The following is a 13,831-nucleotide window of genomic DNA, read 5'->3' as shown; positions in this document are numbered from 1 at the left end:
CTTCTCTATGAACGGTATGTTTTCTCTGTATAGCGCGCAAGAAACAATACTTTTCACTGTACGTTGATACATGTGACAATAATAAATCAAATCAAATCAAAATCAATTGTCCAGATATTAAGGGTTCATTTGGTTACTTAAGCACACAGAGTATCATTTAGTGCTTAATTCAATAATTCTGCACATCCTAGATGACTCTGGAGAAACAACACTGAAAAAAGCTGTCATGAAGGGAACTGATGATCTGTTCAGGGTCAATGACTGGATCACTGCCTCGCCTGGTGTCGAAATGACCATTCATATCCCTCCTTTTCAAAACCCTGTTCACAGCCCATTTCGGTTCATGATTGGTCGGCCAATCCAGATTGTGCTTTCCACCAGGGTCCCACCCCCCATTGCTGCACAATAGACTCATGACCAGTTTCTACAAAAACTCCAACAAACCATAGCACCTCCCTGCTACAGGCAGTAGAGAAGATCGGTACTGCCCCTGAACCACCAAGAACAGTACATCACTTCATCACCTATTGAACATTTAAAGTTGAAAGCATTGATGAAAGAAGTGTGACTGGGAAGCTAGTTGTGAAGGTCCATATGATGTTCTGGGTTTGTTTGGAGAAAACAAAAATAACCACATGGAAATGAAGAAGGAACATAATATCTATGTTACCACGGGGATCAGTGTGAAATGTACAAAATGAAAAGGTCAGATAACTCGAAGGAAGATAAATGCTATGTTTGATTTTATTCAACAGGGACAAGATGTTGATGGTCATTATACTCCTGGACTGTGTCCAGGCTGAAGTTCTGTTCCTGCTGTATGATCTTCCCCTGGATTGTCCTTGAGGTCCAGACAGGTGATGTTAAACAAAATCTACAACAATGTGTTTAAACCAAAGTTAATTAATGTGAGATATATCCAGAATATTAAACTTCAGTTCAATTATTATCAGCAGAAAAAACACAACAGTCAGAATGGACATGGTTTAGTCCCGAATGTGATTAACAGCAGCAATAACGACAGAATCCAACTCCTTGAGTCACTTGTGAACACGCTGGTGTCTAACCAGGTTGTTTGAAGAGCAAATCCCTTCCCACAGACACAGCAGGTAAACACCCTCTCCCCAGTGTGAACTCGCTGGTGTCTCAGAAAGTTGGATGAATTGGTGAATCTCTTCCCACATTCGGAGCAGGTGAATGGCCTCTCCCCAGTGTGTGTACGTTGGTGTGACAGCACTTCACGCCTGCTTTTAAAGCTCTTCTCACAATCAGAACATTTAAAAGGTCTATTGTTAGTGTGAACAAGTTGGTGTGCAGTGAGGAGTGTTGACCGAGTGAATCTCTTACGACAGATGGAGCAGGTGAATGGTCTCGCCCCAGTGTGAGCTTGCTGGTGTGTCAGAAGATCAGATGAATTTGTAAAACATTTCCCACAAACAGAGCAGGTGAACGGTCTCTCCCCTGTGTGAACTCGCTTGTGTATCAGCAGGTGGGATGACCGAGTGTATCCCTTTCCACACTCAGAGCAGATAAATGGTCTCTCCCCTGTGTGAATTCGCTGGTGTGCCAGAAAGTCAGATGAATTTGTGAATCCCTTCCCACACTGAGAGCAAGTGAATGGTCTCTCCCCAGTGTGGCTGCGTCGATGAATTTGCAGTGTGCATGGGTAACAGAATCCCTCCCCACAGTCCCTACATTCCCACGGTTTATCCATGGTTAAGATGTCTTTGTTTCTCTCCAAGATGGAGGATCACTTTGATTCTTGTTTACCTACAGAACACATGTACAATCTCTCCCCACTGTGAATGGTGCGATGGTTTTTCAGGCTGTGTAACTGGTTAAAACTCTTTCCACAGTCAGTTCACTGGAACACTCTCACTCGGGTGTGTGTATTTTTCCAGTCACACTGATGTTTGGAATCTTTTCCCACAGACAGAACAAACGTTTCTTCTTCCACATTCAAAGGTCAAAGATATTCAGATCCTGATAAATCGAGTGAATTTGTCAGATATTGACGTGTTTTCCGACTGCAACTTCCTGTCGAAAAAGGTGTGTAAAAAAGCTGTCAATGTAAGGACAGGAGAACATTCCGAACAAATATTTATCTTGCTTTGCGTTTGCTATATGTAAATCCTCCCCTTCTCGCCCCCTGTAAAAGGAGTTTCCAAAATCCATCACTGTCAGTCCAGGATACAAACTCTGAATTTGGTTATCTGAAGGGGACAAATGAACTGAGTTGCAGGGAGGAGACAGGGGAATAGCTCTCCATGAATTGCTCATTCCAAGAGTCAGCACAGACACATGGGCCAAATGGCCTCTTTCTGTGTTGTAACAATTCTGGGAAATTCACAACATTCTTGGTTTCAGATAAAGCTCAATAACATATTTGAGGAATATTGGCTGTGTTGCTGTCACTTCTCAAGCCCGTGGACTTGTCTCCTCAGTCTGCATGTCGAGTCAGGGATTGAACAGGCTCATTGTATCTTTCTTCATTGATTCTCAATGTGCTGTAATCTTCTACAGTGTCCGACAGTAAGATCGATAGATTCGCTATCACCACCTAAAAATACTTTCAACCTTCGCCCAAGTCTACCATCTCTGAAAGTCGACAGAAGCTGCTTTGAAGCTGGTCAGGAGAACCACCGGCATTACCCATCCATCCATCCATCCGTCCATCCGTCTGTCTGTCTATCTATCTGTCTGTCCGTCTGTCTATCTATCTACCTATCTATCTGTCTGTCTGTGTCTCTGTTTGTCTCTCTACCTGTCTATCTATCTTTCTATCGGACAACGTTATGGCACAGTGCTAGGCATTGCTGCCTCACAGTGCCGGGGATTCGATTCCCGGTTTGGGTCACTGTCTGAGTGGAGTGTGCACGTTCTCGCCATGTCTCCGTGGGTTTCCTACGCTTGCTCCAGTTTCCTTCCACAGTGAAAGATGTGCTAGTTAGGTGCATTGGCCATGCTAAATTCTCCCTCAGTGTAGCCGAACAGGCGCCGGAATGTGGCGACCAGGGGATTTCACAGAAACTTCATTGCAGTGTTAATGTAAGCCTACTTATGAAACTAAGAAATTTAAAAAGTCAATCAATCTATTGCTTTTATTAAAGTCGAACATACAATTTGATCTCCCAATTGCTTGCTGTGCCTGTACATTAGCAACTACGTTCCCATCTCTCACAATTCAAAATATCCTGTTCATGCATTTAACCTGTCTCTCCTCATTTCCACACTCTTAGCGTCCTCCTCAGGCTAATCAAAGACACCAGCTAATTTTATGGCGTCTGCAATCTGATGTCATTGAATTTTGCGTCCACCAGCTGTCAGTGGAACCAGACATTATCTTCTATTACAGGAGATCTTTTCGTTAAAAATACACTGCAGCATGTAATTATTTTAATGGAGATCCTCTCCCTGTTTTTACTGCACTTGCCAATTTCTCTATTTGCTTTACACTAGACCATGTTTCTCTTGATATTGCACTGAACTCTCTCTTGTCACAGTAAGAGCTTCAGCTTCTGCTCATATCACAGCAGGGCCTGCTTCATTTATTACTGTAATTGATTATAGTTCTTTGTAAATCTCATTCTCTATCTGTTCGTTGCAAACTACAAAATATCACTTCCCATTTCATTTTTACTTGATCAAGTCTGTTCTTTGTGTTAAACTCGATCTGGAATCAGTAATTGCTGAACTTGATTGCATATCAGTTTTTTTTATTGACCTGGACTGTGTCTCAAGCCGTGCTTGCCTCAGCGTCTACCTAATTCATTTCTACTCTGAAATATGTCTCCAAGTAAAGTCCGATATTCCCTCTTTCATTTTTTTCCACGACAACGTTTTTGCTTGCGTGAGGGAAGAGTCGGCGTCAGATATTGCTGCAGTTGGGCATATCTCTGTTGACATTACTGTCAGCCCGATCTTAGATATTAATGCATTGATTTGTGCTTCAGCATAATGGCAGAAGGGCCTGATTCGCTTATTCAAGCACTCAGCGACATCGAGGTTGACATGATAGTAGACGCTGCTCCTGTTTATATTGTTCTCGAACGTGACTTTTCATGTATTACTCTTGTCCATATATTATTTATTAGTGGTCCACATCGAGCAACTGTTTATCATACTTGTGACCCTGTCCAGGTACAGTTACACCAGGCTCATAATACACCAACTGTTTACATTACACCAGGTACTGTTCGGTATAGGAAATTACAGTATTCAACTTTTTATATTTACACTCACCCTGTTTCACTCATTGCTGTAGCCGGGTTGCCTCTGTTTGAATTATCATACCTTATATATGACTGCATTCGAATATGCTTCAGTTTATGAAAGGCTAGGCCTTGCCTCTGCTTGTGCGACAGTAGAGCATGTTTTCATTTGTATTATACCAGGCCTTACCTCGAGATGTATTGCTTGGGATGATCTGGCTTTGTTATCATTGCACCATGTCTCTCTATCTGTTATACTGCACCATGACCATGCTGTTTTTTTGTGTCCTGTTTCAAACCATGTTCTTGCTCATGTTGTGATAGAATCTGACTCACTTACTGCAGACAAGACAATCCCTTTGTTTATGTTCAAACCGAAAGTGTTTTTCATCATATTAGGCGAACCCCTGACTCAGTTATTATGGTGATAGACCAGTTCCAGTTTTATGTCGCACTGGTCTATCTATTAGCTATTGCCGCATTGATAAATATATCTTTTTCTATTCGAAAATGTCCTGTCAGTGTTTAAACTTCGTCTTTGGCTGTGTCAATTACACCAAAGCTAAACTATGTCTTCGTTTATATTCCACTAATCTCTGTGTCAGTTTTTGCTGCAGTGTACAACATCCATGCTTATATCATAATGCAATGTCTAAATAAGAATATGGCTCTGCTTAAAATATATTATCCCTTGTTACAGTTCATATTACACACGGCCTGTCTTAGTCATTGCCGCAAGGCACCGTGCATTTCGTTGAAATGCAGCAGGGTCATGTAGCTATTTATAAAGCACTGGGTTGTGTGTCACGAGTCCTGTACTAGACCGTGACGTAAACACGCACTTAAAGCGTTCTTTGCTGTTCAACTGGACTGACGGTAACTGTGTTTGTTTTTTGCTCACTCTCACGTGAACATATCTGCTGTTTGTAGCTGAGCAACTTTCAGGGCATCAATTGGTTGATCGTGTCCCAAGGAATAAAAACAACTTCAATTTCTGCACGTGGTGAAGAAAACATTCACGTGAGCTGCTGTAATACCTTGACAGCAGTTTAGAGATGATGCCTGTTGAGCTCTTCCTGATGTCCATTCTTATTTATATTCTGGAACATGTGAACATTCTGTCATTCTGCCCCTTGTAATATGTAAATATCGGGACGTTTTTCTTTATCTGATGTGTCATATTTAGATTTTGATTGGTGTTCCTTATGTTGGAGGGAATGCAAGTAATCAATAAGGTCACCTGATGTTTAATATATTATCTCACTGGTCAAATCTAAGAGAGTTCGGTCACATAGGGGCAACATGAATTGAAGGCTACTGCGGGAGCTAATCTGGAATTGAACTGTAATCATAACTCCAGTTCTGTTGAACCGGGTCGCTATTGGTACATGCTGTAACCGAAACAGCCACTCTATTTTATATTGTATCGGATAACTTCAGACGCTGTGATGCCGAGTTTTTCAAAAGAAAATTCGATGCTCGTCGTTTCAGTCAATATCAGATTTTCCCTTTGCAATTTCTGCAGTGGAGACGAAAGACAGCGCCCTCTATATCTGCGGATTGAGGATCACAATGCTTCACAACCACACGAGCCCACACAAGAAACCTGACAAAACACGACATAACAGGAGAGTTATTTGATGGCATCGACCACCGTGCGACACTTGTAGAGTAAAATTGCTCATTCAGGATACCCATTCTTATTATCTGTCACAATTGTGCCAAGGTGTCGCAGAGTGAGCAGATAAACTGAATTGATTTCCTTGGAAAGAAGGCTGTTAAGAGGAATTGTCATGGAAGTGACCAGATTTATGAGAGTTTATCTCTGGATGTAGATATTAGGAAATTATTTCCACTGTCATCAGGAATGCCGATGAGGGCTTACGAATTATAGGTAATTGATCAAAAATTTCTGGAGGGGGGCTTGGATTTGCCATAATTTTCAAATCGAGTTGTGATCATCTTGAAAACACTGCCCAGAAGCGTGGTAGAGGAAGATTAAATAAAATGTGATTCAATATATGTTTGAAAATGAAAAAGTGCAGCTCCATAGGCAATGGAGATGTAGTTGACTTGATTGTACAGCGCTGCAAACTGGAAGCACAGACACACTTTCCCAAAGGCCCTACTTCCTGCCTATGTTATCCAGCGATTCCATAAGTCACATTCAATTCTAACTCCGGCACAAGCGCCGTTCCTCTTGTCTCTCACTCAAAATCCTGAAAATATCTCCAGAACAGCACCGTCACCATTTACACGATGGTGGGTCAAGATAGCGATGGACGAGTAATGCTAATCTGGCCATAATCGCCCATAATTAGGGAATATGCATCACAAAACAAACAAACTAAAACTTAAACAAAACGGCTGACATTTTTTGAGAATCACCACATGATTGTTTCCTCTATAATATTCATTCTTCCTTTTATTATTTGTGTCTGTACCATCTCCCTTTGCTCCTCAATTTCAGTCCTGTTTCCTCTCTCAGTTTCTCTCGTTGAATTTAATTTTCGTTCTTCTTTTGCACCTTCAGCAACGTGCAATGAAGCTGCCCGAATATTTGCCTGTTGGAACAAATGGTGTGAAGAGGGAAGGGGTGGGGCAATTGCCAAACCCAAGCCCGGCACAGAGCAATGGCGCGGTCAGATGGTGCAGGAGGAAGCAGAGAAACTATGTCTGAACACTCAGCACTCGTGTTAAAATGCTGCGACCCAATTATCGCATTCGTTACTTGTTATTAGAAAAGAATTGCACAAGAAAATTCCTCACCTTTCGTTGTAGCTCTTAACTTAAAAGATTGCAAAAATAAATATATATGCAAATAAAAAGATGCTTCTGGGCAATGTGTGCCATTTCCTCTACGTCAGTTACAGTTTCACTTGTGTCCGTCTTTTGAGCACACAATACTGTTAGACATGTTTCAGATGGTGATTAACTATGTTAGTCTGCACCTATAAACCCATTAAATTGTGTTGCAGACTGAACGAGATGCTAACCTGTGAACGGTGCCAAAATAGGAGCGTCAGCATTTGTGATTTTGGGGGAAGCATTTGAGGCCGATGTCAGAGCAAAGATAACATGGCTGTAACACTGAGATTACGGATAATGTTCAGCAACAAACTGAAATCAGACAGACTTCCCTCGCCCTACAGGAGAAAGCTTAACGAATGTTTCTACCTGGCATCGAAGCGGCGCCATTTCGCGTGTTGAGCGAAATTGATAACCACGACATTACAGAAACAAAGGACAGCACAGCGTCGTCAAATGGCCTGATTACAATATTCAGCTCCACTGTGATGCTGCAGGTTCTGATGTTTCGGTTGAGAGTCCATGTCACTTAATCCAAGAAGACATCCGTTACTTTCTACCTGATATCGCAACTTATCTTGTCCTTCAAAATTAAAAAACGTTCGCCCGGCAAATGGCTAAGGAAGCAATGATTTCTGCTCAATCATTAATGCATCATTCTCATCGTCCTTCGAATAATTCCAACCAATTGTACTCAGTATTTTTTCGTTATTAAATAGGGTATTTTGTTTGGGTCTTTTAAGAGACTCCTGGATGAGTATATGGGACTTAATGGGATGGAGGGTTATAGGTAGGCCTAAAAGGTAGGGATATGTTCGGCACAACTTGTGGGGCCGAAGGGCCTGTTTTGTGCTGTAGTTTTCTATGTTTCTATCTATGTTTCTAATATTTAATATCAATACATTATTTAACACATGCGTCTTCATTATGAATTGAATATCTCTGAAATTGAACATCATTGAATTGCAAACATGACTGACCAACAGATGGAATCGAGTCACCGGGTAATACAAATCCCATCGTGCTTCTTTGAGATTCACCACAGTCAGTTTTTAAACAAAGTCATCTATATTTAAATGGAAGAGATAGAAGAATTATCTGTTAGTTATACTTGAGGCTTGTTATTATGAGTGTGAAACATTCAGGTGCATAAATTCCGGCCATCTGTAGGAAAGTCCCGTAAATCCGCAGTGAGTCTCGATTTCCTCATCTGTCTGAGTGGTTATTCCTAATTCTTTGTTATTTATTTATTTTGATTTAAAAAAGATTCTTCTGGGAAATGTGTGCTATTTCCTGTAGTTCACTTACAGTATCACTTGTGTCTGTCTTTTTGAGCACACACTACTATTAGACATGTTTCAGATGGTAATTAACTATGTTAGTCTGCGCCTATAAACCCATTAAATTCTACTGGAGACCGAACGAAATGCTAACATGTGCAGAGTGTCAAAACGAAACGTTTCTTTCCTCTCAATGCGTCAAAAAAAATCAGCATTTCTTATTTTACAGAAAGCATTTGAGGCAGAGGTCAGAGCAAAGATAACGTGGCTTTAACATCGAGATTCGGATAATGTTCAGCAACCAACTGAAATCATTCAGATTTCACTCACCCTTCATGAGAAAAGCTAATGAATGTTTCTGCCCGTTTTCAGATCGGGGACCTTTCGCGTGTTAGGCGAACGTGATAACCACTATGTTACAGGAACAAGAGACAGCACCGACTCGCTAATTGGCTTGACTACAATATTTCACTCCACTGTGTTGCTGCCGGTTCAGACGGTAAGATTGAAGGACCAATACAAGAACAAATCCGTTACTTTCAACCTGATATCTCAATTTATCTTGAACTTCAAAACTTAAAAAGCGTTCGTCTGTCAAATGTCAAAGGGAGCAATGATTTCTGCTCAATCATCTCATCTTCGTAGAATACGTTCAACCAGTTATATCCTGCATTTGTAGTTATTCAACATTTAATTTCAATACTTTTATTTAACACAGATGCCCTCATTCTGAATTGAACCTCTCTGAAATATACAACATTCAATTGCAAACATGACTAACAAACAAAAGAAATCGAGTCACTGGGTAATACACATCCCATGGTGCTTATCTGAGAATGACCACACTCATCTTTCAAACAAAATCAAATTCATTTCAAGGGAAGAGAATTAAGAATGATCTGTTCGTTATACTTGATGCCTCTTTATTCCGCGTGTGAAACATTCTGGCGCCGAAATCTCGTTCATCTCTAGGAGGTCCCCACTGATTCTCGATTTCCTCATCTGTCTGAGTGGTTTTTCCCATTTCTTTATCATGAAGAACAATTTTAAAAAGATGCTGCTGGGAAATGTGCGCCATTTCCTCTAGTCCAGTTACAGTTTCACTTGTGTCTGTCTTTATGAGCACATAATACTAAGAGACGTGTTTCAGATGTTAATTAACTATGTTAGTCTGCATCTCTGAACCCATTAAATTCTATTGTGGACTGAACGAGTTGCGAATATGTGTATAAGCAGTACATACATTTATTTCCTGCTTTTGCATCCTAAAATACAGCAATTCTGATTTTCCGAAAAGCATTTTAGCTGACGTAACATGGAGATTCACATAATATGGAGCAACGAACTTAAATTCTGCAGATTTAGCTCACGCTCAGCGAGATAAATCCAACAGTACTTCTGGCCGGTTTCGAACCGTTGACTTTTCGCGTGTGAGGTAAACGTGATAACCACAGCACCACAGAAACAGAAGACTACACGCTCCAGCAAATCGGCTATCTGTATTGTTCAACTGCACTGTGTTTAGACTGAAAGCCCATGTCAGTCAATTTAAGAAGAAAACCGTCACTTTCAATTTATTAACTTATCTTGAACTTCAAATGTTTAAAGCGTTCATCCTAAAGCATACATTCTGCACTCTTTCTAGTTTAATAGTAGAGCGACCAGAACTGGACACAGTATTTCAACTGTCCCGAGTGGTGCTGTGTGACGCCCAGGTGGTGAGATAACGGACAGGAAACAGACGAACAGTAAAGTCACTATCCTACTGCGAGAACTTCCAGATTTAGCGATTTACTTGGGGAGGAATATCGAAAAATCGGGTAAAAGAACATGGGAGCAGCAGTCGGCCATTCGGTCCTTCGATTTGGTGTCGCCATTCAGTTAGATCAGGGCTGATCAGCCTGAACGCCACTTTCCCGCGCTATCTGCATGGCCCTTGATGAGATGATGCTCCATGAAGCTACTGAATTTTTTGAACATGCTCAATAATTGACATTCTACAAAAAAATGCTTATTTTCTTATTGTGACACGGAAGTTAAGGAAGGCTAAATAATTATATCATTGCTTTTCCTCAATATGTCCATTAGCCTTATTATCAGGACAGTTTCAACAGTGATTCCAGTGATTTCCTTTTTCTGTGTGTGGGACATGGGTGCCACTGGTTGGCCAGCATTTATTCCCCATCACGAGTTGAGAGCCAACCACATTGCTGTGCCTCTGGAGTCACACGTAGGCCGGACCAGGTAAGGACGGCAGGTTTCCTTCCCTTAAGTACATTATTGAACAAGATTGTTTTTTCCGACAATGGTTTCATGGTCATCAGTAGATTGTTAATTGTAGATATTGTTTTCATTGAATCTGGTCCGCACAACATTAGCTGAGTTTCTGAATAACCTCACGCGAATACCATAAAGCCATCGTCTCTCCTGTTGTCCTCTTTTTAGGTCAAACCAAACCAAGTAAACAAACTCAGATTAAATCAGGACAAAGTAAAAGGGGCAGCTCCCCAAAAAGAGGGGGAACAGCCCGAACAGAAATCAAAGTACAAAGGAAACTTAAAAACATCAAATCATAATGTAATTATTAGGGTCGGGAACGCACCCCAACCCCTGCGGTGCCCAGCGGGCGCGGAAAGAGTCAACCTCGCCCGTGGACACCGCATGCTCCCTCTCCAGGGACACCTGGCTGCGAACGTAGCCGCGGTAGAGGGGAAGACAGTCAGGATGGACGGCCCCCTCGATCGCCCGCTGCCTGGACCGGTAAATGGCGCGTTTCGCCAGGCCCAGGAGCAGGTTCACGAGGAGGTCGCCATCCCGACCCTCCCCTCTCCGCACCGGGTGTCCATAGATCAGGAGCGTGGGACTGAAGTGCAGACAAAACATCAACAAAAGGTTCTTTAGGAAAACATAAAGGGAGTGCAGCCTAAGACACTCAACATAGACATGGTCCACGGACTCCACAAGGCCTCAGAAAGGGCAGTCTTCGGAGCCCGTGAACCAGTGAATCCTACGGTTGTGCGGAACTGCTGCATGCATCACCCTCCACCCCAGGTCCCCGACGTAATTGGGGGAGATCCCTCCGTAGAGGGACCTCCAGCGGGGACCTCTGCCGCCCGGCGGCAACAAGGCCCGCCAAGGTGTATCCGGGCGACAGGCGAGGAGGCGGTAGTGGAAGGTGTGCAGCAGCAGCCCGCACAGGAAACGCCTCCGCGCGGTAGAAAAAGGCACGGAGGGCATTTCCGCGAGGCGGCTCAGGCTGTGGGGTCGCCTCTCCTGTTGTGAATATCAGCAATACTGAAAATGTAAACAGGGACCACAGAGTGAATCATGCTGCGTTTAAAGAATTTTACCATTCGCTGCTCCATTCACCCTGTCACTCTGCGGCAGTTTTATTTATACGAGGCTCCCTCTGGTTTCTGTCACTGTTTCTCAGTCCCCAGCAATACACCGCACTGTCAGACAGCCACAGCTCACGGGTGGTGAACTTCCCCTTGCTTTTCAATCTGTCGATAGATACAGAAAATCGGGGCCCCACGTCCTCGGCACTGGAAATATCTCCATAATTGGAGGTGGGGGCTTCTCCCAGTCCTGGCGGTACAATTGAATGTAATATGCACCAGCTGCTGAGCAGTTGAACTTAAAGGGCACCGAGTCTCCTTCAAACTCCACCGCTATCACCGGCTCCTGTGAGATCGAGTCTGCAGCAATGACACCTGCAGCAATTTAGAAACATCAAGCGTTAAGATGTCATTATCATTTGATTGTAAATAATAGCATTAGGGAACGGATCGTATTGTAATTAGCAACAAAGTGAAATTAAATTAATGTCGAAGTTGCTTGCAAGAGGAAGATTGTGTAAATTGCTGACTGAGCAAGTAAGAGAGCTGAAACAGTGAGAACTTAATACAAAATGAGACCCTACGTGTTTGTAGCAAGTTTATTGCGGAATTAAACAGAATGGGTGAATCTGTAATTGTTTCGGTAAAGATAAAGGACCTTGGGGTCGGGGTCCATAGGACTCTAAAATCGGCCCCGCAGGTGGAGGAGGTGGTTAAGAAGGCGTATGGTGTGCTGGCCTTTATCAATCGAGGGATTGAGTTTAGGAGTCAGGGGATAATGATGCAGCTATATAAGACCCTCGTCAGACCGCACTTGGAGTACTGTGCTCAGTTCTGGTCACCTCATTACAGGAAGGATGTGGAAAAGATTGAAAGGGTGCAGAGGAGATTTACAAGGATGTTGCCTGGATTGAGTGGCATGCCTTATGAGGATAGTTTGAGGGAGCTCGGTCTTTTCTCCTTGGAGAGACATAGGATGAGAGGAGACCTAATAGAGGTATATAAGATGTTGAGAGGCATAGATCGGGTGGATTCTAGGAGGCTTTTTCCCAGGATGGAAATGGCTGCTACGAGAGAACACAGGTTTAAGGTGCTGGGGGGTAGGTACAGGGGAGATGTACGGGGTAACTTTTTCACACAGAGGGTGGTGGGCGAGTGGAATCGGCTGCCGTCAGTGGTGGTGGAGGCAAACTCAATAGGGTCTTTTAAGAGACTCTTGGATGAGTGCATGGGACTTAATAGGATGGAGGGTTATGGGTCGGCCTAAAAGATAGGGATATGTTCGGCACAACTTGTGGGGCCGAAGAGCCTGTTTTGTGCTGTAGTTTTTCTATGTTTCTATGATATCCATATATATCCGGTCTCTCCAGCTATTGATTCAGTCCTGAAAGAATCAACTGGTGACGTCTAATCAGCTCCACGGTCTCCTGTTCCCCAATTCATCCGTCACCTGATGAAGGCGCAGCGCTCAGAAAGCTCGTGCTACCAAATTTAACCTGGTGTTGCGTGACTACTTATTGTGCCTTCCCCAGTCCAACGCAGGCAACTCCACATCATGGCCAATTCATCCAATCGGCTCACAGGCCCTTTGATCTCCAATTCATTACGTCAGAGCAGCTTCAGCGAATCAGTCAAGTTGTTTTTTAGAGACGAGAATTCACCGCAATGTCGGCCCTTTAGCCTATCCAGCGTGGGAGGTGGTGGCAGTGAGGGGAAACAGTTAATGTTGTTGTAACAATGTCGGAAGTTCCAATTCGATAGTTTCAATATTTTGCATATCTCTTTTCATATTATATCAAATTGAAAACATACTCAACTAAGAACCAATGTCCCAAAATATCCTTTTTTGATTTTGGGATGCCTCGCATTTAACATCAGCGGGGTTCGTATCAAACATCACAGCAGCGGGTGGGGGCGGTGGCGGGGGAAGGGGAAGGGGTTTGGTTCCACAGGTTGATCTTCCAGATTGAATATCATCGAGGAGACTCTGAACAGGCGTTGGAGTTTGGCGACTCGGGGATTTTCACAGTAACTTAATTTCAGTGTGAATGTAAGCCTACTTGTGACGAATAAATAAACTTTATACTTGCCTCAGAATGTTCCTGGAAACATCTCCTTTCTCAGGAAATCCATCTCCGGCCTCAGAATTTATATTTACCTAAATTAACTGCATCTAACACTCTCGTAGGCAATG

General features: G+C 42.9%; 2 protein-coding genes across 2 annotated transcripts in view; one reads left to right on the top strand and one right to left on the bottom strand.

Annotated features, from left to right (window-relative positions):
- The window catches only part of LOC144483165 (uncharacterized), a 46,525-nt gene that overhangs the window by 9,980 nt on the left and 22,714 nt on the right, over window positions 1-13,831 (top strand). The window lies entirely within an intron of this gene.
- Window positions 722-4,672, bottom strand: LOC144483155 (uncharacterized). The gene is made up of 2 exons (XM_078201950.1): window positions 4,243-4,672; window positions 722-2,037 (listed from the first exon to the last, which is right to left on the bottom strand). Exon 2 carries the CDS (start codon window positions 1,712-1,714, stop codon window positions 971-973), a length of 744 nt encoding a protein of 247 aa, XP_078058076.1. The 5' UTR covers window positions 1,715-2,037; window positions 4,243-4,672; the 3' UTR covers window positions 722-970.

The sequence above is a fragment of the Mustelus asterias genome, unplaced genomic scaffold, assembly GCF_964213995.1.
Source record: "Mustelus asterias unplaced genomic scaffold, sMusAst1.hap1.1 HAP1_SCAFFOLD_47, whole genome shotgun sequence".
NCBI classification, from domain to species: Eukaryota; Metazoa; Chordata; class Chondrichthyes; order Carcharhiniformes; family Triakidae; genus Mustelus; species Mustelus asterias.
Note: the sequence above shows the minus strand (reverse complement) of the source record. Positions and strands in the feature narration are given on the sequence as shown.